At 37.3% G+C, this 23,165-nt stretch overlaps 1 protein-coding gene across 21 annotated transcripts in view; it reads left to right on the forward strand.

Annotated features, from left to right (window-relative positions):
* LOC128178001 (rho guanine nucleotide exchange factor 28-like) overlaps positions 1-23,165 on the forward strand; it is a 70,915-nt gene that overhangs the window by 37,657 nt on the left and 10,093 nt on the right. For 4 of the 21 annotated variants that reach the window (XM_052844953.1, XM_052844958.1, XM_052844955.1 and 1 more), the window contains 18 exons: positions 445-495; positions 1,485-1,610; positions 2,328-2,448; positions 4,739-4,768; positions 5,373-5,496; positions 5,815-5,891; positions 9,187-9,259; positions 14,418-14,569; positions 15,596-15,645; positions 16,554-16,631; positions 16,993-17,061; positions 19,864-19,913; positions 20,090-20,181; positions 20,537-20,588; positions 20,822-20,874; positions 21,920-22,099; positions 22,300-22,425; positions 22,712-22,832. In XM_052844953.1, coding sequence (XP_052700913.1) covers positions 445-495; positions 1,485-1,610; positions 2,328-2,448; positions 4,739-4,768; positions 5,373-5,496; positions 5,815-5,891; positions 9,187-9,259; positions 14,418-14,569; positions 15,596-15,645; positions 16,554-16,631; positions 16,993-17,061; positions 19,864-19,913; positions 20,090-20,181; positions 20,537-20,588; positions 20,822-20,874; positions 21,920-22,099; positions 22,300-22,425; positions 22,712-22,832 — 1,625 coding nt within the window. The remainder of the gene's footprint in view (positions 1-444; positions 496-1,484; positions 1,611-2,327; positions 2,449-4,738; positions 4,769-5,372; positions 5,497-5,814; positions 5,892-9,186; positions 9,260-14,417; positions 14,570-15,595; positions 15,646-16,553; positions 16,632-16,992; positions 17,062-19,863; positions 19,914-20,089; positions 20,182-20,536; positions 20,589-20,821; positions 20,875-21,919; positions 22,100-22,299; positions 22,426-22,711; positions 22,833-23,165) is intronic. The other 17 variants (XM_052844956.1, XM_052844957.1, XM_052844962.1 and 14 more) reach the window with 12 other exon arrangements.

Here is a 23,165-nt window from a genome sequence, read left to right on the forward strand (position 1 = left end):
CCGCTGACCTACTAGAGAGTTGTCATAGCAACCGTTTTTGTTTTGGAGTGAAGTTGAATAGATATTAAATGTTTTCAGTATTTTTATGTTATTGTAGTTTAATCTCTAGCCAGCTTTGTTTTATTGCATGTGAATGAATTTTCAGTTATAGTTTGAATGTATAGGATAGATTAATAATGAAAGTGAATTCACGAAATACAAGTATTATTATCTTATAGTCAACTTTTTAGGTTGTCTTAATATTTGTTTTAAACCGATTAAAGCACTTTCAACATGATTACCCTTTGCACAACTTTAATTTTTAATGTTGAATATTTTTTTATTAAACTTAAACCACGATTTTCACCTCTCGTTGATTCTGGACCTTTAACACTAGAGCAGCAGGCTTGAGCACAGTAGATGGAAGTTTTCTGACAGTGGTGCTATGTGGTGTTTTTATTTCAGATCTAATACCCCCTCATATCTAATCATTCAAAAACTGATAGAGGAACACGAGTGAGTGACTGCCATTGTTTGCCTGCCCAATTTGTCTTGTGATCTTGTTTGATGCAGTTCTCTAGTGCTCTGAAAGAACAACCTATTTACATGTACCTAAGTCATTGGCCTCCTCTGATTGGTCAATAACAGCATCATAATGCATATGCATGAACCAGGGGAATGAATATTTGATACAATACTCTAAAGAATCTTGAATTTTTCTTCATCTTCTCAGTTAAACTCAATACCGGTAGTTACCAAGTCTTTCTAAAAAAAAAAATTGTGCTCAGAACCAAAAACTGTCTTAAAACAGTTCATTTCTGAACATTTTCTTGTTTTTCCAAACTTTCAGAGCACTAAAATATGTTGTGCAGTGCACAGAAATCTGACCAATGAGATAGCCAGTAACAAAACTGACAAGCATGTTTGACCAATCGCTATACTTTATACTTCTTGCATGTGCACGCTGAGCACTTTTGCCTTGAACTGCTTCCTTTGCTCCTAATGTTGATGTGATGCATTGTCAATTACAGACGGTTGTCAGTTTCATTGCATATTTGGATGCACTATTTGAGGTAACCTTTGGTTGCTACACTTTTGTGCTAGATAGATGGATAACTCCACAGTTTACAAAAATAGAGAAGCCAGTCTCTTTTAAATTTTCATTATGATGTTTAAAAAAAGATAAAAATAAATTCTAAAGAGTAAAAAGCAAGAAAGCAATATTTGATAAGACTTGAGAGTAAAAAAAAATTTAAAAAAATTGTTTTTAACATCAGAGACTGCTTGAAGTGAAATTGGACAAGGGTTGTGTGATTTCATAAAATTTTGTTTTATGTAAATTTTTCTCTAAATTATTTCATTTTAATTTCCATATTATGAATATGTTATATATAATTAAATATCAAATTTTGAAATATGATGAAATCTGAAACTCTAACCAGATGAATATCGATCCTGCATTATCCAGCTTATGGCTAGATAGAACAAGCTTTATGCCTTTGTAGTGCACAATTCCGACGGCAAGAGGAGGTCCAGGAAGACGATGACGAGAAAACAAACCGATTACTGGGACGTACCGGCACTAAATCCCGCCGCAAGTCTGAATTGTCACTGCTAGACTTCCTCTCTGAGTAAGTGTCCTACGGCCACCAGTTAGGGGAACCAGCTCACCAAGGGAGAGCACTCTGTCCCTTCCATCATCTAGCATAAGACAGTTAAGCTGATTGGTTGGATTTTGTTGAGGTTCTGAAAGAGGACCTGTTTGATTGGTTTATTATGATTCTAGGGAAGATGGGGGAAAACGGATAAAACGCTGAGCTTAAACACCCAATAACTAGCACTGCTTCTGCTTAGTCAACATATTACGCTTAGTGAATTTATTATTCACGTTAACCCTAACAATACAATACAACAGTGGCTATTAGTGCAGGTTTTGGCCAGTACTAGTAGGTCTGTAGAAGATGTGGAGACTTCCTTGATATATCACAGATCACAAACCCCACACTACAGAATATAATAAACATAGTCCAATAGACGTTAGTTTGTTAATCAGCGCAAACAGCTAGGGGACATTGGAACATTGCTACTGCCAAGATGTCTCCCGATATTGGGTGCTTTGTTCTGTCTGTCTGTCTGTCTTCTCTAACTAGATGTTGTAATCAGACAATTAACATGTGGATTTTTAATTCTAACGTTGTGTGTATAGTCTCCATTCTTGAAGTTTTTAACAAATTACTTTGACTTTGGTGTGATTTGACCTTTATCAATAATAGCCGTCCATTGGTCCTTGTAATGAGTGTGGGGTTGTGTTGTGGGGTTTTATTAACATGATTGCTGTGCTGTTCTAGATCTGCCAACTACTCAACAGAGGAACAGGCAAAGATCGCAAAGAAAGAGAAAGAAGAGAAGGACAAGAAACGTAAAAGCAGTGTCTTCTCTTGGCTGGGCAGCAGTTACAGAACAAAGAAGGTTAGTACCCTGTAGTACCCTTTGTCGTTGGGTATGGACCTACTTAGTTTAGGGGGAGAGCTCTTGGGGTAGATTTGCAGGGGTCAGGGGTTCGACTCTTACTCTTGCCACTTTCTTTCTCCTTTTTCAACACAATGCAGGGCTTTGTTATTCAACCTTAATTTCCATCTGAGATTTTAAAATGTTAAATGGGGAAGGAGTAAACCTAAGGAGTAAAACAAAATTTAAAAAAAACGGTTTATCAGTGTATAGGAGTGGCAGGTGTCCTAATCCCTTAAGGTTTCACATTGGCAGATGGGATAATAATGGTCTACTGGAAGTCTTTGTTGATTTGTTCAGTAAACTGGAGTTAATTGGAAGGTGTGATCGTAGGTAGTGTGTTAGTGTCCTATAACTCCTGGAATCATAAGGTGTTGGAGGGGATAGAAGATCTCAAAGAGATAAAGAACAGTTGTCGCCCCTGAATAACACCACAGGAGTTACTGTAACACAATCTGTGATTGGCTCAGAGTGATTGAACCGATAGCCTTAACACATTATGCATACAATAGTGTGACTGAAATTACAAAAAAAATCTCTGAATTGATAAATTGCAAGAGAGACATCTTTAAAAGAAAGAACAAAGAATCAAAGTATTTTTGTTTGTTTAAGAAATTAAAACAATCTTCAATTTTCAAGAGACGGTATCTGCAACGTTCCTGCAAGTACCTGTATTCTGGTATATTGTTACCCTTTTGTGTTCAAACTGTATGCATTTACTAAGTGACATTCATTATTGATATGCATTTGCTTATTTACATGTTGATGTAAATGTACCAGAAGTAGTTTGATTGCTTCACTCCCATTTCATTCCCCCGTCTTGCCGTGGTTCCCACCTTGCCGTGGTCCCTGCCTCGCTGTGGTCCCCACCTCGCCGTAGTCCCCATGGTCCCCGCCATGCCGTGGTCCACAAAGCTCAATGCCGATGAAGTCCCAGTATAGTCTAATTGTTAATCTCATGATTTAACATATGCCATTATTAGAGAAGAATTCTGTAACCATTAATAAGCTAGCATGTAGACTTTGAATTCAGTGTATGATTACTCAATTAAGATAAATGATTGTTAAATCAATTGTGATCAAGACTTTGGTGCTTTAATCCATCTCCTTGAATTGAGCTTTCACAGTTGTAAATCAATTATGCCCTGTCTTTAGACACTTTATGCCTGGGCAGGTGGTTTATGTAAGATCTGCATTGAGGGGGGATAATAAGGGTTGAGAATTCATTGCCTGTGGTCCTCAGCCAATCAATGTGATAGTTTAGACCAGTCAGTGACCACGACCTAGATCTTGCACCGTCAGCCCTGACTGGGAATAGCCTGCGATGGGTCGATGGGTCGTCGTCATCAGAGTTAGTAACTGACAGGTTTATTTCCAGTCATTATTGTTCGATAGATCCAGAATTACAGTAGATTATTTCTGTGCTGATGACAAGAAGGAGACACAGGTTCTAGTTTTCTGTCTGTAATGATTCCAGAATCAGGTCATTGAAGACAAGTTCAGGGTGTTAGAACCAAATAAGGATACCTTTCTCCGATGTCTGTTTAAGTCAGACAGACCAGAGAGACCTAGTTAACTTTCATCTGACACATTCTGTGGTTCCAAAACAAAGGTCGTGTTACAAGGTCAAGCACCACAGGACAACCGCAGGAATTCCATGGTTGTCTAGAAATGTCCTGCTGTTGTTAGCCAAGGAATACCGGTAGTGGCCAGGTTCTGTTCAATGCTGTGTGGATTGATTATCTGATGGAGAGACAGTTGATTTGATTTTCAGTTGTCATTGGATATTGACATCTGTGATGTGTTGTTTTGAGGTGGGAGAGATTTTATCATGATGTTGTTCTTCGTGACAGTACAAGATACAGATAAAGCAACAATATATATTGTAAGTATCCTTATGGAAGTCCTCAGAGCAGTCGCACAATTTGAGGCTCCAGTGTCTGACAGGTTCTTGAGTGTTTTTTGTTTTTGTACATCATGCACTTGGAGAGAATCAATCTCTTTTTTCAATCTATATTTATATCAATGACTTCTCTGTTACTTTACATATGTTTGCCAAAAAAGAATTCTGTTTCTAAATGAAGAGACAAAAAAACATTTTTGTTATGTTATGATGTGTTCAGTTAAATATAGTTTACTATGTCGTGTTGAATGTATTTTTTTTGGGGGGGGGGGGGGGGGAATCCTTTAAAGTCTGACAGAATCGTTTGAAATGATGAGATGATGAGATTTAATGGATGATACTTTACAGAATCACATGGATCAACTTCTGCTGTGGGTTGTAAGTAGCTGACCGAACAATGGCCTTGTTATAGTTATAACAGATCACATGTCCCCCCGCAATAAACAGAGAATGAGTAAATGTGTATATAGTTATAACAGATCACATGTCCCCCCGCAATAAACGGAGAAAGTGTTCATGTATCCAGATTACTGATGGTCGAAGGATTTCAGTATCTACAACCTGTATCCAAGACTTCACTAACACTTATTATGTTATATTAATCAGAGAGAGAAAGCAATCAGTGAATGGTTGTCATGTTATTTATTGGTTATTAAGAGGAATATTTATTATGCAGGGTAAATTAAGATTTCTTTTGAAAACTTGCCAGTAATAACTGTTATATGGCTAACAGGAGTATTTGTTTGGATTAAAGTTGAAATTCTTTCTAAAAGAATCTTAATTTGGTCAAAAATTTATATGTTTAATTGCACCATTAATGGACTCCTTCTGATTTTGAGATTTAAGTGGGTTGGTGGGGATTCTGTCTGTGTTTTCTATTGCTCTGTCAAACAATGTAGCCACTTTTCCACTCGTTGAGATGCTGAATGATGTGATCATCCCAGTGTGAGTTATAAATAATGACCCTGCCTTGTTTTTTCAGCACAAGGAAAAGGAAAACAAAGGTCGTCATGGACACCACTTTGTGGCGGTCAGTGTCAGTAATTCCACTTCCTGTGATGTCTGCTCCAAGTCCATGGCCAACAAGTCGGCCCTCAGATGTGAAAGTAAGACCCTCCTTGATTTCTCTCTCTCCTCTAACATGTTGAAAATTCATATTCAGCAGAAGCTGATGAATATGCACGAATATGAAGAATATTGAAATTAACATTTACTGTCAGAGTATATAGAATCATATATCAGTTTGTGTAATAGTAGCTACATTGTATAGACGCTCTTTTCATCATGAAAAGGTGTTTGCAGGAGTAATTATGTTTTATTTATTAATTATTTATTATGAACAATAATGCTTTATGAAATATCAATGTACTAGCACCAATATTTTTATGTGAACAATATTCTGTCACGTCCTGTTCTGGTTGTAGATTGTTCGATCAACGTGCATGAGAATTCTTGTAAAGAGCAGAGCCCTATCTGTGACAAACATCGACAGAACATCAGGGTAAGAACCAGGCTTATTGTTCGTTACATGTTTGTTGCTAGTTAGTTAGTTAGTTAGTTAGTTAGTTGTCCCAGCTATCGGTGAGAAAGGGGATCAGGGCAGTGTTGTATCTATGTGTGATAGAATCCATTCCATTACATACTTATTTTGTTTAATCAGTCAGCATCGGATAGCAGTCTAGTAATCCTCTATAATGTTCATGTTAAAAAAACAGTAGGTTAAAAAAAAACCTAAAAATTGTCTTAATTATCTTTTTATTCATATTACCTATTAATATCAAAGGGCAGTAATTCTGTCAGCCTTGTGATTTGGAGGTTAAATCAGTGCTATCCACCCACACTGGAGATTTTTGTTTGTCATGCTTTATTGAGAGAATTAAACAAAGCTGCTTATCCTAAGTTGCTCTATTTTGCGTTGTGTGCACGAGTTTCATAGGTCAGCCCGGTGCTGTAAATTCTTACTGGGTACAAACTTCCCTGTGCTCTAGAAATAATCAGGGAAAGAATCTGGGTACAAATGAAAGGTTATTTCATCAAACAAATCTAATGATATGTTTTTTGTTTAATCTATGTACAGAAAAAAAGGAGGGTAAGATTTCCATCAATAAATCTGATGAACAGCCTCTCTGTCTCTGCATGATAGTGCTCTCTCTCTCTCGTGAATTCTTCTAGCTGATAATGAACTTCAAACATGCTCCCTGAATGAACAATGAGTGCATGTTTTTCTTCATTGATTGATAATACCTGTCTTTTAAATTACTTTTTTTTTCTTATTTCAAGACATTTGATATTTAAGCACTCTTTGAATCTAGAAATAAATGCATCTAAAAAACAACAACAGAACTGATACACCACCCCTCTCTTCATTCTCTGACAAATAGAGCTAAGTAAAGCATGACCCCTGGCTGGCATACAATGCCTGTTTGTTTGTATTGGGCAGGCCAGTGAAGATACTGCATTGTTTACAACGCCTTGGTATACATATAAGTGTAATGTTATGTAACAGACAGAGTACTGGGCCAGTGTGAGACAGCTTATAAATAACTCCAGGCCCTGAGGGGGTCCGGGGTCAAGGGTCAGTGTTCTGTCCCACCTGTATGTGTACAGGTATGGAGGACTGTGGAAGTTAACTGTTGGAATTTAGTGATATCTACAGATGGAGTACATATAGTATATGGATGTATATGGATTTAACAAAATGGTCAGTTTATTTCATCTTTCCTGAGTGTTTACAATCATCTTTAAGAGGATAATTGAGTCCTATAGAGATATGTGATTGAGTCCAGTAGTTGTAAACGTGGGACTGTTCACTCTGGGTGTTTATAGAAAGGAAAATGTAAAATGTACCACCTGTAGGCAGCTTCACTTTAGTTTAAAATATGCTGTATTTTAATTCCTACTTGGCTGTAAACACGAGATCTGAGCCTCTGGGAGGTAGGTATCTGTACATCAAAGGAATGCAGGTTAAAGGTCAACCTCCTGACAGAAAACTGGGAACAGAGGGATTGTCCTCTAATGGTTGCTTGATCAATGAGAGAGAGAGAGAGTCTTTGGTTGGAGGTTACACTGGTTTTCAGGGATCTGGTGGACTGTATGGAGCAGATGAATTGACCATGCAGGCTGACCTGTCAGATTTACACGGCACAGATCAGCCATCAATCACTCAAGGTCATTTCCCTTGAGCTAGTTTCTGGTAGATCACTTATACACAAGGTGACTCCATACTACTGTCTTAAATGTGTAGTCCTTACTAATTAGTGAGGTTCAAAACAAGTTTTATACTGCATTCTTCCTATTATGCACCCCTGGGGCTTAGAATATCTTTGAAGAATAACATCACTTTCTTAAAATTGTGTATTAAGGCAGTACGCATGGAGCTAGAATTTTTTTTAACTTTTATTATGCGGTAACGGTACAAAAAGTCATAGTCAAGAGGAAACCCTTTTCTTATTTTTGAAAATGGGCTGGATAGACGAAAGGGGTAGGGGCACTAATTGGATGAACACTGTATGAAAAATCTCACTGATCCAGAGAAAAATAGGTTAGTTTTTTGCAAGATGAACGTTCAGTACCTTAGAGTATCTCTTTAAGGTGGAATAACACATCATCACAAAATGGCTGACCGCTGATCGAAACGACATTTCGTTTTATTAAAAAAATTTCACCGACTGAAACATGTAACTTACTACATAGCCGAGTGGATAAAGTGTCGGACTTGTGATCCGTACATCCCGAGTTCGAATCCCCCAGGGGCTTTTGTTGCTACTTACTGGAATAATTATTTTTGATTAATTTTTTATCCCCAAACTGCAAATTTTTTGCTTATTTGACTTTTGTACAGTTTATTTATCATTATAACTTTCATTATCAAAAAATTTCCTGTTAATTTGAGTGACTTTTCCAGGTGTGTTATTCCACCACCTTAAGAAGTGGACTTGTTAATGTATATAGAACTTGATTTACAATTCCTCCAATTTATTGACAAAAACCCAGCATTAATTGTTTTCTTGATATGAAACAAGCTATCAGTATACCTTTTAAAAATGGTTATCATAAATCTGTAATAGGATACTATACTATGAGTTGTTTGTAGACATTTAAAATCTGGGTCCACCTGTGAATTGTGTTGTTGTGTTGGCACATCCAGGTACATACAACAATCAAGTGGCCCTGAATGTGTGGCCTTACATAACAGAGAATATTAATGAAAACCCAGCCTTTCTCTCTGTCTTAGTCACAGCTGAGGAATTTAAGCAGATTTTCTCATGGTTGTTTTTTAGTTTGTCAACAAAACTGCTGATCACAAGAGACTGCATTATACCACTTATTTAATGTGTTACTTGTTTCACATATTCAATGCTCATAAAATTACCGGGTAATTATTAGTTATGTCAATCAAATGCTTTAAGTATCTTTTAATTTCTTTAACTAGTCTGTTTTAAATCAAAGACCGAGCTTCTATACAACTTCAGCTATTTTTCTTGTTTATCTATTATTCTTTGAGATTATATATAGTCACAGTTTAATCAAATTTTAAATGCTTATGTAATGGTTCATCTTGTTTTTTTTCACGGACTTATTTTTAACTGTCATTTGTCAAGTTATAAGCAAGATTCAGCAGGAACTAACCATTCATTATTATGCAAACAAAGCTCATGTGATATGGATTTGTTTATAAATGCATATTTAGTGACAGATTCCAGGATCTGTTGATCTCTTAAAAGCTTCTATAGCATAACAGAGTAAATTCTGGTGGGTTTGTACATGTATTTGTAATCGGCTGTTGTTTGTTGTAGGTTCCCCAGCGCAGCCAGGAGACGGGATCCATGACCAATCTCCACACCCAGGACAAACAGCTGACCACAGCTAGTGAGTATACCCTCCCTGCTCACATCTCCTGGTCTGTAGTGCACAATGTAATCTCAGAATTATCTCCCTTTGTCTCGAGTAAACCAAGACAACGGAATCTCAGAGCTATCTCCCCTTGTCCCTAGTGGCATCTCAGAGGTATTTCTCAGTCTTCATTTGTTGTACAAAATGTAACCTCAGAGTTACCTCCCCTTGTCTCAAGTAGACCATCGGATAACATCTCGGAGTTAAACGTCTTTTTGTCTGTAAAACATAATGGCATCTCAGAATACTATAGTAGGTTGTTGTACACTATGAAGTATCATGTTATCCCTGTTGTCTTTAGTACACAGAACCCTCTGAGTTATTTATTAGTTCATAGTTCACAGTGGAAGTAAGGATTATTTCCCCTAGTCTCTACAACACGAAGACATCTCGGAGATATAGACTGGTTCGCTGTCACTGATTACTAGCACGCCTCGTATAATCAATTTTGTAGTGGCAGCGTTTGGAATCAAGGGCAGGCTATCCAGTCTACTCGGAGATATCTCCTATAAGCAAATGTGATGCACGTTTTCACAAAAGCATATTTGCAACATGTTATTATAAGTGTGTCTGCACTGGGGATTCTTTGAATACATCTGTATACTCATCATTGCTGACATTGCGTAGACTAGAGGGACAATTTTTTTGTACGTAAGGTTCATCTGTGGAGGACTTCAGAGTCAGCAATTTACTGCACTCTGCCAGGTGATGGCCAGATGAATTTGGAGTAAATAAACTGTAAATTAAATATTAGATAATGATAGAAATATCAGCCATTTTTAAATGTGTCACAAAAGCCTTCTTCTTTCTACACTCTATCAAAGTTCGCATACAGGTGTACTTAGTTAGGGACCTTTGTTTATAGATAAATATATGTACACAGCATACACATGTAGTTTTCACCTCCATTACTAATGATTCATGTTAATGAATTATGCTCGCTCTCTCTCTCTCTCTCTCTCTCTCTCTCTCTCTAACGTTGTATACCTTGTCATATGTTGATACAAGGAGGGACCTTGTTATATTTATGTGACACCTGATCCCACCTTTTTGTCAGATATACACCTTGACATACCTGGGTACAAATAATTCTCCTCCTATCAACCATGTATCCAGGTCATGTAAAAGTGACCTGGCAATATAACACCAAAACAAGTGTACAGAATAGGTAGTAAAAGTCTGAATGAAACTCATATCGAGGAGATCAAGAGCCAGGTAGAAATGTTATTGTGTGTACTGGCTCAGGTGACACAAACACCCTTTACCTATGTATGTAGGTATATACAGGTGTACTCCTGACTCAGGTATTCAGAGAATGAAGGAATTTGGAATTTTTCAGATAAGAGGGATAAGCTTTAGACATAAATACAAACATTCGAGGGTTCTGCACTTTGCTTGATGGAAAATAATGGGTCAATTTAATTAGTCTGCTGTTTGGGATAATTTAAGACACAGTGGTTTAACTTTATTTATGACCTGCCCTGCTCAGTCTTCTGATGATAATTATATTTAATTACCATATGTTATTAATTAGGTAAGGGGTAAATGTAGATGAGAGATAAAGGTGTATTGGGTGTGATAAGTCAGAATGATGACAGCAGGATTAGACCCCTGAGTCACCCTCTGTAGCTGACCATCTTTTAGGTCATCCATATCGCTTCAGTCCCCAGCGCCAATGAACCTGATGTTAGTGACAATGTCAGTGGTCTGAAACTGTTATCTAGTCGAAGTATTTCTAGTTCATTAACTAACCAAAGCTGCTTATATTGGTCAGAGCTAACAAAGCTTCCTTCATAATGAATTACACCAAGTATTGTATTTACATTGTATTGATACTTAGTCCATGAGTCATTGTAATACAAAGGTGGGCTAAAAAAAATACTACAGTGAGGTGTGTACACAGACTGACCCCATACTGTTCAAGTCCTACTGTAAATATACATGTAAGGAATACGAAAAAATCCTTTATTTTCTGATAATTTTTTTCCAGTGGTGAGGCATAAATTACAATTTTAGAAAGGTTCTTTATTTGAAAAATATCTTGTGAATACATTTTGCGCTGTCATGAGGATCCAAGAGTTCATGTTGATCAGTATAAGTTATGAACCATCTGCCATTATAACTTTCATTTTCAATTTATGGTTGAAGTTAAGATGCGGCATTAAATCAAGTCCCCTCAGTGGTTGTTGACAGTTGTCCTGAAGTGCTGGGTTAATGACATGCACATGTACTGTAGGTGTAAACACACTCAAGTGTAAATACACACAGGTGTAAATACATTCAGGTGTAACAGTCAGGACCAGTGTGGGGTTTCTGTGTAAACATATCACTGCATGTATCATTGTCAAAGTGATCTGAAAGACAATGCTGTAGAAAACAACAACGGTGTGCTACTAAGGATCTTGGGGTCCTTTGACCCAGTGCTGTTTAATCTGGGGTTAAATTGCCGCCTCTCCTATAAGGCTTTGTGTAGCACTAAGGTGAAGGCCAGACACAGCTCGGATCAGATGTGTGTGAGGCTGTTTGGAGTGTTCAGTGTTTGATCAGAAGGAAATATTACACAGTGGATATAACGGGTGTCCCGACCAATCAGATGTACCCCAGTGAGGGGGCCACAGAGGGTAAGTCATCGGCCTCACCCCCGGGGCACTAATCCGTCAAGATCAGACGATTAAAGTCCAGGTTAATTTCGTTTTGTAGCCTAAGGACAAAACAGACTCTGTACACAGCCCCGTGTGTATCGGCCTCCTTGTGTGCTTCTGTATGCTTCTGCTTCTATGGTAAATTAAACCTCTTAAAACTAGAGAGGAAGTTGATCGGTGTAAATCAGGGTGAACCACTGCCTCTACTGACCCTTTGTTTTCTAGCCGTCCAATTTATTTAGGTCATGTTTAGTTTGGGAGAGTGTTTGGGGGGGGGGGGGGGGTGGAGGGGAGTCTAATTGCCATGGAAATATTTATTCATAAATTGAATGTATGTTAATTGAGGAGAGAAACAGAAGGAAATGCTGTATTGGAATGACAGAACAATCAAAGTATTGATTTTCCTCTTTTTGTTGGATGCAGAATATTTTACATTTAATTCCTTGAGTCGGGGAACACAGTATGTCTATAGTCTGAGTCAGTATTCTGTGGAGTTAATTATCACTCACCAATTCGTAGAGACTGGTTTTCTGGTTTCAGTCATTTTTTCCCATTCATTTGACTAAATTAATCAATAACCCCCCTCCCCCAAAAAAAGATTCCTTTTATAATGAATTTTCTGTTTATTGCATTTATACCTTGAAATCATCAAACCTCTTTTCAACAGCTGTGTATGTATCGTGGAGGGAGGGGGGGGGGGGGTCCTTCCATCTGTTACAGAAGCACTACTGCCCTCAGTCCTTACAACTATTGATCTCCCTAGGTGTCTCCTTTCTTTTCATACAGGTTAGAGGTCAGGGAAATGTAAGAATCAATGGCTTTGATTGCAGAGTCTGCAGGGCTCTGTTCACGTGGATGGGATGACTGGTGGTAAGGTTTTGTGTTTCAGTTTCGTATTCAGTCAGATTATAGGCCCATGAGTTTACTGGTGATGCTGGTTGGTCTGTGTACAGCGTTGAGAAGTCTGAAGGTCAGGGGTACAGGTGTGAAGCTCTCTGTGTGTATTCTCTCAGTACACATGTACACACACAGACTGCAGATGCACACACCTGTCATAGCCACTATGTCACCTCTCTCAGTACACATGTACACACACAGACTGCAGACGCACACACCTGTCATAGCCACTCTGTACTCACCTCTCCTTTTCCCTCTCATGTTGTTAACTTCCTTCTATACAGATACAGCCTTTGTGTCGTTTAGACTTATCAAGAAGACACCGGAATAAACAACATTTCTCAGGAGTGCATGAAAGCTATTAGCTCAGAGAGAAAGAGAGAGTTTTCATGATTATCCTTCCAATGTACATTAATTGTTTTCAGGATCAGAAAGTTTAATCATTTTTACAGCTGAGCTCTTAGTTTTGCAGAGGAGATCTTTTCCCTCTTTGAGATGATTTTAATTTGATAAAACAAGAAAGCTCTGATAAATAAAGAGATGAGACGTTTCGTTATGCTGGGATATTATGACTTTTGAAGTTAGTGATTTTATCACACAGTTCTTAATGTTGATAATCTAGCTGAGTGGGTCTCTTAGAGCATTAGAGGTGCAGTTAATCACTCTTAATTCAGTAATCTCTCTCTCTCTGCCGATAAACTCTGGGGGTGGAGTGGACTAATTACTGGTGACCCATTGTTACCCACTCTGTGTTGTGACTTGTATATAGCCGTCACAGCCTGGCCTTGTACCCATTATTATACCTGTAGAATGCACTACCGCGCCACGCTCTAATCTTTTAAACTTCTGGGGAGTAATTGTTCTTTTTCCCATGTTCATTCAGTCTTGTATGTTCTGGCTCTTGAGTTTAACAAACAAAGAAACTCTCATGCATCTTTTAAATGTCTATCGATTAATCATTTTTATATCCCACAACTTGTTAGCTATCTTCTGCTCTTTTGTTTGACAAACCTACAAAAAAAAACCCTCAAATAAACAAAAATAGTAAGCACAGGGTACATGTATAACTTCTTGATCCAATAAGTGTAGCTAGCACAGTCACCCGGTGTGGAAACAACAAACCAGGAGTCTGAATTAAACACACAGACACACACACACCCCATAGACACACTTTTATCCATCTTATCTGTGCCCAAAGACCCCAGCATGGAGTTAAATGCTTGTAACTGTATCACAGAGTTCCGAGACTGCCTACATATTGTACAAGTTGTACCATGAAAAATCCCTTCAGTGATATCAGCTAAGTATTACAAAATTAAATCTAAGAAATGGGTATGTTTGTTTCAACTATCTTTTTTGATTTGCCGTTTGAATTGTTTACGTATGCTATCACTGATGAAAATCATTTCTGAGTGCATGAGAATTCTGGTCTTTCTATGCATAACAGATTTTGATAAAACTCAAACTTTGACACCTGTTGATACTTCTGCAAAGTTACATAACACATTGTTTTTAATTATATTTTATAGCTGCATATTCGGGCCTGCAACCCACAGTTATGTGCCATTACTTTACGTTTTGTTTTCTATTTTTAGCTGCGTATTCGGGCCTGCGACCCACGCAGTCTTTTAAGGAGAGGAGTCCATCCACAGGTGTGCCGCTGCGGAATCAGGTAACATCGTCCCCGCCAGGTGTCTCTGCTCCCCTCTCTGCTATCCCTGACTCGTCCGAGCCCGACGATAACCAGGTACGCATGCACTGGGCTCTCGGAAAATCTCTCACTGCCGCCATCACACATACATTGCCGTAAAAAAGAGCTGATTGGGGGAATTTGGGGGGTCACTTAAAGGAACAATTTCAAATGCATACCAAACACAGCTGCAACCACTTTCTGTACAAGGAAGAGAAGAATAGCTTATTTAAACAATGTATGCGTGATGTTTCTATTTAATTCTGAACTCTGTTAATTGTTAACATAAACCAATATACCTGTGCAATTTCTTTACATGTTCTACATTTTATAAGTTTGTTAATCTTGGGAAGAGTTTTGTTTTCCATACTAGTTTTATATGGTAAGAGATAGAAGTTTGTCACCTATGAACTCTGTATCTTGATGTTCTAAGCTAACCGCCCTCTTAGTGTTGTTGACAATTCACTCAAGTCTATTGTTTCGCTTCCTAACAAAGTTCCTTGTCTCTTTTTTGATTTTTTAACAAACTTTCAAATTTCTACAGAGAGGCTATCCACTGATATGATAACTAGATCCCTGAGTGAAATGATGCTTAAGTGATTCACTTCCTGTTAATGTTTCCTCTAACTGTTTTGTAGCCAATTAAACCCCCCCTCTGACCCACTGATAATCTAAACTCTAGTGTTAGTGCTCTCTATCTATCTACGATGTTGTTGTCTTAACTCTCCTCGCTCCAGAATAACCATTATCAGAAAGTTCTTGAATTCTTTATTCATCAGGAAAAATTACAAAAAAAATGATGAATTGGGCTAAAAGCAGTTCATGTTTAAAATTATGGTTAAAAATCTGATAATAAAGAGAGGTTAACTTCACATAATTGGAAAAAGCACATCTTATAAACGGTACTGCCACACTGGCATTAGTATGTATGCTATAAAGATGTTGGTTGTTTATTGCTATGTGTGGTGTAAAGGACATTATTTATTGTGTTTATATATATATTGATTATTTATTTTGTCTATACATGTATTGAGTAATTGTTGATTTGTCTATATATATTGATTGATTATTGTGTCCACACAGGGAGATCGCCACCATGCAGCTCTACACAGAAGAAGTTTACCAAATGCAAGGTAGAAATCTTAGGTCAAGGTCACATAGAGGTCACGGCCATTATATTCATTGTTAGTGGTTTAACCCTCATCACCTTATAACAAGAGCAAGAGGAAACTTTACTTCATTTTGTCACAATAGAACGTAATCAAAAAATGCATTACAATGCTTGGATGGAAATAACCTAATGTATTTATCAAATTAATCTTTTCATTCTTGAATGTAGCATGTATTTAATCATGTATAAACAATTACATCACAATGCAAATTGTATGTATCTACTTGAAAGCATTTATTGATTACTTTAATATATATAACTCTGCATATCCAGACAGTGAAAGATGGTATTACAGTATTACACATATGGACTACTAACCCTACATCACAGCTAACATCTAATTATTATCAGTAATGAGGAGCTTTCAAGATTGATTGTAATGAGGGAGGATATGGAAACACTGGACCTTTACCTTTAACGGACAGTGTTGACTGTTTTATGTTGTGGGGGTGGGGGGAGGGAGGAGGGAGGATGGTTAATAAAGTTGTTTGTAGGATTTGATAGACTAGATATTTGGTACAGTGTGTGACTAGACTTGTACAGTGTAGAAATAAGACATCCACAGAGCATGGGATTTGTCTTCTCCTGCAGAGTTCCTTCTTCAGCACCAGTCTGCATTCACAGTGTTTGCTTGATGTTTTCATTTAGTCTTGCACAGACCATGTTTTTTTTTAAATCACATCAAAAACTTCAACCACTCTAGATACAAACAACATACATTATACATTTTCTTGTTTGAAATTTGACCCTCCAAGAAAGGAGTCAATCTTTGTATATCACTTGCTTGAGGCTGGCCTGGTTTAACCAGAACTTGTAAGACAGAGACTGTTTGCATGTGTTAGCCTGACGGAGCTTCTATTATTCCCACAGTTACTCTGTGTCACCACAATACCAGAGGCCCGGGTATCAACACTGGCGCCGCGCCAGGGAGAAGCTTATGGGCATTGAGTAAGTCTACCGCTGCATTCATTGTACGCTTTGTTCCCGCTGAAAACAAGAAAAAGTTCCCAATCTCAATTAATCGACTTGTTTATCCCCAATATAAGTATCCGGCTGATACATCACTGTTGTCAGTAAATTTGATTTTATTTCAAAAGTTAGACTTTCATTTGCTTTCATATGTTATCAGTTTTTTACTAACATAATTATAAATGCACGTGGTTTTGGCACGCATGATTTTATCATATTTAGCTTTGGATTTGTGTCATGTGTCTATTTTGTTTCCTGTACATTTGATGTTGATTTTCTGTCTATACCTCCTATGTTCCGAGTGATGTTATTATTTTAAGTTGATCACCTGTTGTTGTAGCAAAGCTATTCATGAGGAAACAGAACAGGAGCGCCTGCCCCCAGGGCAAGATCCTGGCCCACAGATAGGGTAAGTCAATACTTCTCAGCCTTAAGGCAAGATATAGGCCTAGAGATAGGGTAAGTCTTGTCATAGCTTCCCTCTGTACCAGGACAAGACTCCAGCCCCCAGATATAGTAAATCTTATGAATTCCTGCCACTCCTAGGACAAGATTCCAGCCCCTATGTAGAGTAAATCTTTTGAATTTTCTCCACCCCTAGGACAATATCCCAGCAATATGGTAAATCCAACTAGGGCACTGCAATAGTCTACTTTAACTTCCCTCAGCCCAAATGCAAAATCCCAAGAATCTTCTGTTGGCCCCAGGTTAAGTCTTTTGGAAGGAAAGTCACCTTAGGATATTAGTGGTAGGATAATAGGAGTAGGAGTGACCATGCTTCATGCATGGAAAAAGACCTTTAATTTGATGGATGGGAAGAAGAGAGGCTTGTTGGCTCTAAACTGGCTTATCTATGTCACTGTTTAATATGTTAGGATGAGGTTTGCCAGCTGAGTGGGTAAGGAAGACTGGGTCAACGCTTCGTGGTTTTTGTTGAATGGGACAGAGGTCCCAGTGTTTACTGAGTCAGTGTTACGTTTCTCAGAGTGTCTGTTCCAGGCCGTGATTTCTCCGTCAATCAGACTCAGACAGCCAGACTTTGACGGAACCTCCACCCAGACTGTGTTAGACAGCTCATCAAACCGCTGGGAAAATCTCAAAAATACACTCCACTTAATAGCAGGCTCTTAATTCAGGGGAGAAAACTCTCAACTACAATCAGGAATACAAATGTGTGGATGTTAAGATGATTTGTCAGAAATAGCTTCACAAAGGGTCTGATTAATGGCTGGATGAATGGCCTTAAGTGGAACAGGAAGAGCTGGCTCACACAGATACATGGAAGTTTGTAGCTCTGGAGTGAGAATCATTTCCAAATAATCATTGTCAATGTAGCATCCAAACTTTATCACAACTGCTTGTCCAACCAGGGGTCATCCCAGATGATGCTTGGGTATGTTGGGTGGGATGAGAGTGTTAAGAAAGAACAGAGCTTTATGAATCCTTACCACAAAATAGTAGTTTAAGAGTATGTTTAGAAATTTGGATGAAAATTTTGTTAGATTTTAGTTGTTTTAAATGGATCAATTTTTAGTTGTTATAAATGAATCGAATACTCTCTACGTCAGAGGAGACACAGTTGTGGTCTCCACCGCTAGTATTTCGGGATCATAACGCAAGTCGGCACTTGACTGGCGTGAGGAGACTGGCTATTTATAGAATACCATACAATGATATGTATTGTATGAATCAGTGTGATTCTGACCAAAGCATTAGTTACTCATAGTAAAACCCAGTCTCTAGTTATTGCTTGTTTACATTCGTAGTAAGACTGTAGACATCTAGCGAGCAGAACAGGGATAAGACTCTTAGATTAGAACATTGTGTCGGTGTGTCCGACTGATACATTTTAATATAACTGGACAGAACTTTCTAAAGTAACGAGGAGTTGTGTACGTTTATTGTGATTTCAATTGAATATAAGTGTTATTAAGTGAAATATCAGTTTTTTACTGCAAGAATTAAGTCTAGAGGGAGATATCAACCAACCTTTGAAGTGAGGAAACAGTCAACTTTTAGAGGGATGTTATTTACTATGAGAACGGGTTTACAGGAAGATACCAACCAACTTTAAGTGAGATATATGTCAACTTTGAATTAAGACATCAATTTACTGTGAGAACAGGTTTATGGGAAGATATCAACTGATTTTGAGTGAGATATCTATCAACTTGAATTAAGATAAAAATTTACCTTTAGACCAGGTTTAGAGAAAGGTATCTTGTTGCTTTGAAATGAGATGTTCCGTTTTTTTAAGTAGAGATATCGATCTACTGTGATAATTTAGATGGAACTAACAAACTTTGAGGGGGTCATCAATCTAAAGTGAGACAAAGTTTATAGAGTTAAATATCATTGACGGAGGGGCTATCAATCTACCGGTACTTTGAAACTACCTACAGAATGAGATATTAAGCTTCAATTCCTAAACAAGGAAGGAGTGAGATATTAAGTCTGAGTTCAGTTCTCAATATTACAAACTACTGTACCGTGAGTCCAAGGCTAGAAGTGGATTGAACTTATATATTGACACTGCCATGAAATTAACCATGCAGCCATGTGACTCGGATGTCTGGGGCAACATTAAGTATGACAGTGGTTACAACAGGGTCATAGGGGAACTCTACCACAAGCTTAAGCAGCGGTAAGCAAGCCCCCCCCCCCCCCCCCCCCCCATAACCCTTCCCCCTTACTGTGTCTGTTGCCAAAGCCTCTGTCCAATGACAGTAAATCAAGACCAACTCTGGCTTCGTATATATCCTGTATTTTATGCCTCCTTTTTGCTGCCCGTGTTATTTTCAATTTGGACTGCAATTTTATATTTGAGTGATTTTTAAGTGTTATTTTTTCATTTTCTTGAATGTTGTGATTTTTTATCTGTACAATTCATGTAAAGAAATACAAGCCTTAAGGAAAATTAAAGCTCTCTTTTGCTGCACATCTTGTATTTTGTCAAACTCTAATGAATTCTTTGTAAATCTAAGTTCTTCTTTATATTTTTTTAAATTAATTTCCTCTCTTGATTTTTATACACTATTATAATTTAGTTTGAAATTTTTCACCTGCCCTCCAGTAAATCAAGTGTTTCTCCAGCACAATTCATTCAAGCCCAATAGCATTAAGTGGCGCTCCTAGACAGAATTGGCGGCTCCTGGTGGGATGAAGGACTTGACATATTTGTGGTTATCTAATGGTTACTTTCTTTTCACAGGTTATCAAGTGCAAACTCTAATTCGTTGGAAAGCTTGGATGATGTGGATGGTAAGTGATGCAATTTGAACATTCCAAAGATCAATATCAGGGATTTTGAATCCATTGTATTACATGATTCATGTAGTATTGAGGTGACATTAGGATACAGAGAAGTGAAATTGAGCAAGGATTGCGCTTTGATAATCCCAGACATGACTTTATTTAATGGACTTTATTTCTTGCAGCTGCTCTAGAAGTTACTTCTCATATTGACGAAGAATTACGAAACCTGAGTACCGTGGAACCGGAGACTTGGAGCGAGACTCTGGAGAAAAAGGTGAGCCTACTTAATGTAAGAACTCTGTGATACATGGAATAGGTGTAAATCAAAGGACCTTAGACCTGTATGTATATGTAAATGGTGAAGCAGTTAGGCCTTGGACCTGTATGTGAATTATATTGCAATCATAGAACTTGTATGTAGGTCTGTAAATTTTGAAATGCATGTGTGAAAGAAAAATCTGTAAATCAGAGTGCCTTAATAGGTGTTAATGTTTGAGCAATCTGAGGGCCTGATACGGCAAACAGAGACCATATAAATATGTATAGATCTTTATATTATAATATTCAGAGTTAATTCATATGATTGTCCAGCCCAGTGAAGTTTTATTCCATATGGTTTAATTTTACAGAAAAGGAAACATTTCAACTCTCAAGAGATAAAGCGACAGGACACAATATGGGGTATGTAGCTGTAATAAAATACAACTTACATTGTAAAACAAGAATGATTACATTGTATATTTATATGTGTTGATATGCTTTTCGGGGCTCATGATTGGTCAATAAAACCTCTTGCATCTTTTATACCTACATCAAGGATTAGTGTTACATATACATTAATATGACTGAAAATCAAATTGTGTGCACTTCATAATTCCCTATAAATTACAACATTTTTACTCTCCTTTAAACAGAGCTTATTCAAACAGAAAGGCACCATTGCAGGACTCTCAAAATTCTACAAAGGGTAAGTCATTCTGTTTTCTTATGTGGAATGAAATAGTTTTACAAATAAAAGACAATGATCGTGTTTAAAAGCTGACTTGTAAAGATTAGAAAGTGATTTATGCATCACCTTTGCTCTTTGAGTTTTGGTGACTTTCAGGCTTTATGACTGTATAAACTTCACGTAAGAACTGTATGACTTTATAAACTACATGTAAGTACTGTATGACTTCATAAACTTCACGTAAGAACTGTATGACTTTATAAACTACATGTAAGTACTGTATGACTTTGTAAACTAAATGTAAGTACTGTATGACATGATAAACTACATGTAAGTACCGAATGACTTGATAAACTACATGTTAGAACTGTATGACTTGATAAACTACATGTAAGTACCGTATGACTTGATAAACTACATGTTAGTACCGAATGACTTGATAAACTACATGTAAGAACTGTATGACTTGATAAACTACATGAAGTACTGTATGACTTGATAAACTCTATGAAGTCTGTATAACTTGATAAACTACATGTAAGTACCGAATGACTTGATAAACTACATTAAGTAAGGCATGACTTGATAAACTACATGTAAGTACTGTATGACTAAAAAATTACATGTAAGTACCGAATGACTTGATAAAGTAGATGTAAGTACCGTATGACATGATAAACTACATGTAAGTACCGTATGACTTGATAAACTACATGTAAGTACTGTATGACTTGATAAAATAAATTTTAGTACCGAATGACTTGATAAACTAAATATAAGTACCGTATGACTTGATAAACTACACCTAAGTACCATAAGACTTGATAAACTACATGTAAGTACCATATGACTTGATAAACTACATGTAAGTACCATATGACTTGAAAAACTACATATAAGTACTGTATGACTTGATAAACTACATGTAAGTACCATATGACTTGATAAACTACATGTAAGTACTGTATGATTTGATTTACTACTTGTAAGTATCGTATGACTTTATAAACTACATGTAAGTACCGTATGACTTGATAAACTACATGTAAGGTAATTGTTACAGGTTTACGGTCAGGGAATCCTGAAAGATCTCGGCATGTCACAAGCCGTCGTTGAGCGACTCTTCCCTAAACTGGATGACCTAATCGAGCTCCATATGAACTTCTTGAGGAATCTACAAGATCTACAAAAGCGTAACCCTGACCGCTCGGTCGAGAAGATCGGAGACACGCTGGTCAACCAGGTAAAAGGAGACCTGAGTAGAATTACACTACCTACTTGTATTTGATGTTCATATGGGCAGGTGTCCTACACTGTTAGCTTCCATATAATCAAGATTTCCTCTTTTAAAATTTTTATGATTGAGATTTACCAAGGTATTGGTTTCATTGTTATTTCATGATTTGTAAGTAAGACAATTATATGATTTATCTGTTACTGCAGTTTTCTGGAGAATCAGCAGAGAGAATGAAATGTGCGTACGGAGCATTCTGCTGCGGACACAAGGAGTCCGTGTCTTATTACAAGGACCTACTGGTCAAAGACCGGAAATTCCACAACTTTGTCAAGGTAAGAAGTCAAGAAAAGATTTGAAATTCCACAGTTTTGGTAGGTAATTAGTGATTGAAAAATGCAGCTTACTTTTTCTTGTAGTGTAACTGTATGACCAATTGCCTTTCCATTTACTTTTACATGTACTGGTACAAATGCTTGTAGAACCACTGATTCAGACTTTTATAAAAGTTTGATAAAGGCAAAGCATTGCATTAGCTACAAAATGATTTTATTTCGAATGATACTATTTAACACATGTAATGAGGACTGTGTAGTAAATTCTCTTTATCTTTGGTTTCAGAAGTGCAATAACGACAGCTTGCTACTACAGAAGCGAGAGATTCCAGACTTTGTTCTACTAGTCACCCAGAGACCGTCCAAGTACCTAGGACTCCTGGATACATTGATCAAAAGAACAACAGGTTAGTGCTACAATATGGACTGCCATATCAAATCGCTATTAGAATTCTTACAAATTCGCTTTAAACATATAACGAATTGCGTCCATAATGAAGTTTTTTTCATGGTCCCTTGAAATTTGCAATAAACGAGTTTTGGTGTATTTGTTATAAGGATGAAGAATTATGGCATGTGCTAGCAAGCTTCTCTCTAGAATAGGCATAAGGAAGAACTCAGAATATGTTTCAGAATTATGTCCTTGGAGAAAGAAGATTTGTATTCTGAAAAGAGCAATAAAAGACTGATATTTAAGCTAATGATTGTAGGAGTATAGATTACCGATAATGCACTGAATG

This window comes from Crassostrea angulata, chromosome 3 (genome assembly GCF_025612915.1).
Source record: "Crassostrea angulata isolate pt1a10 chromosome 3, ASM2561291v2, whole genome shotgun sequence".
In the NCBI taxonomy this organism is placed as follows: Eukaryota; Metazoa; Mollusca; class Bivalvia; order Ostreida; family Ostreidae; genus Magallana; species Magallana angulata.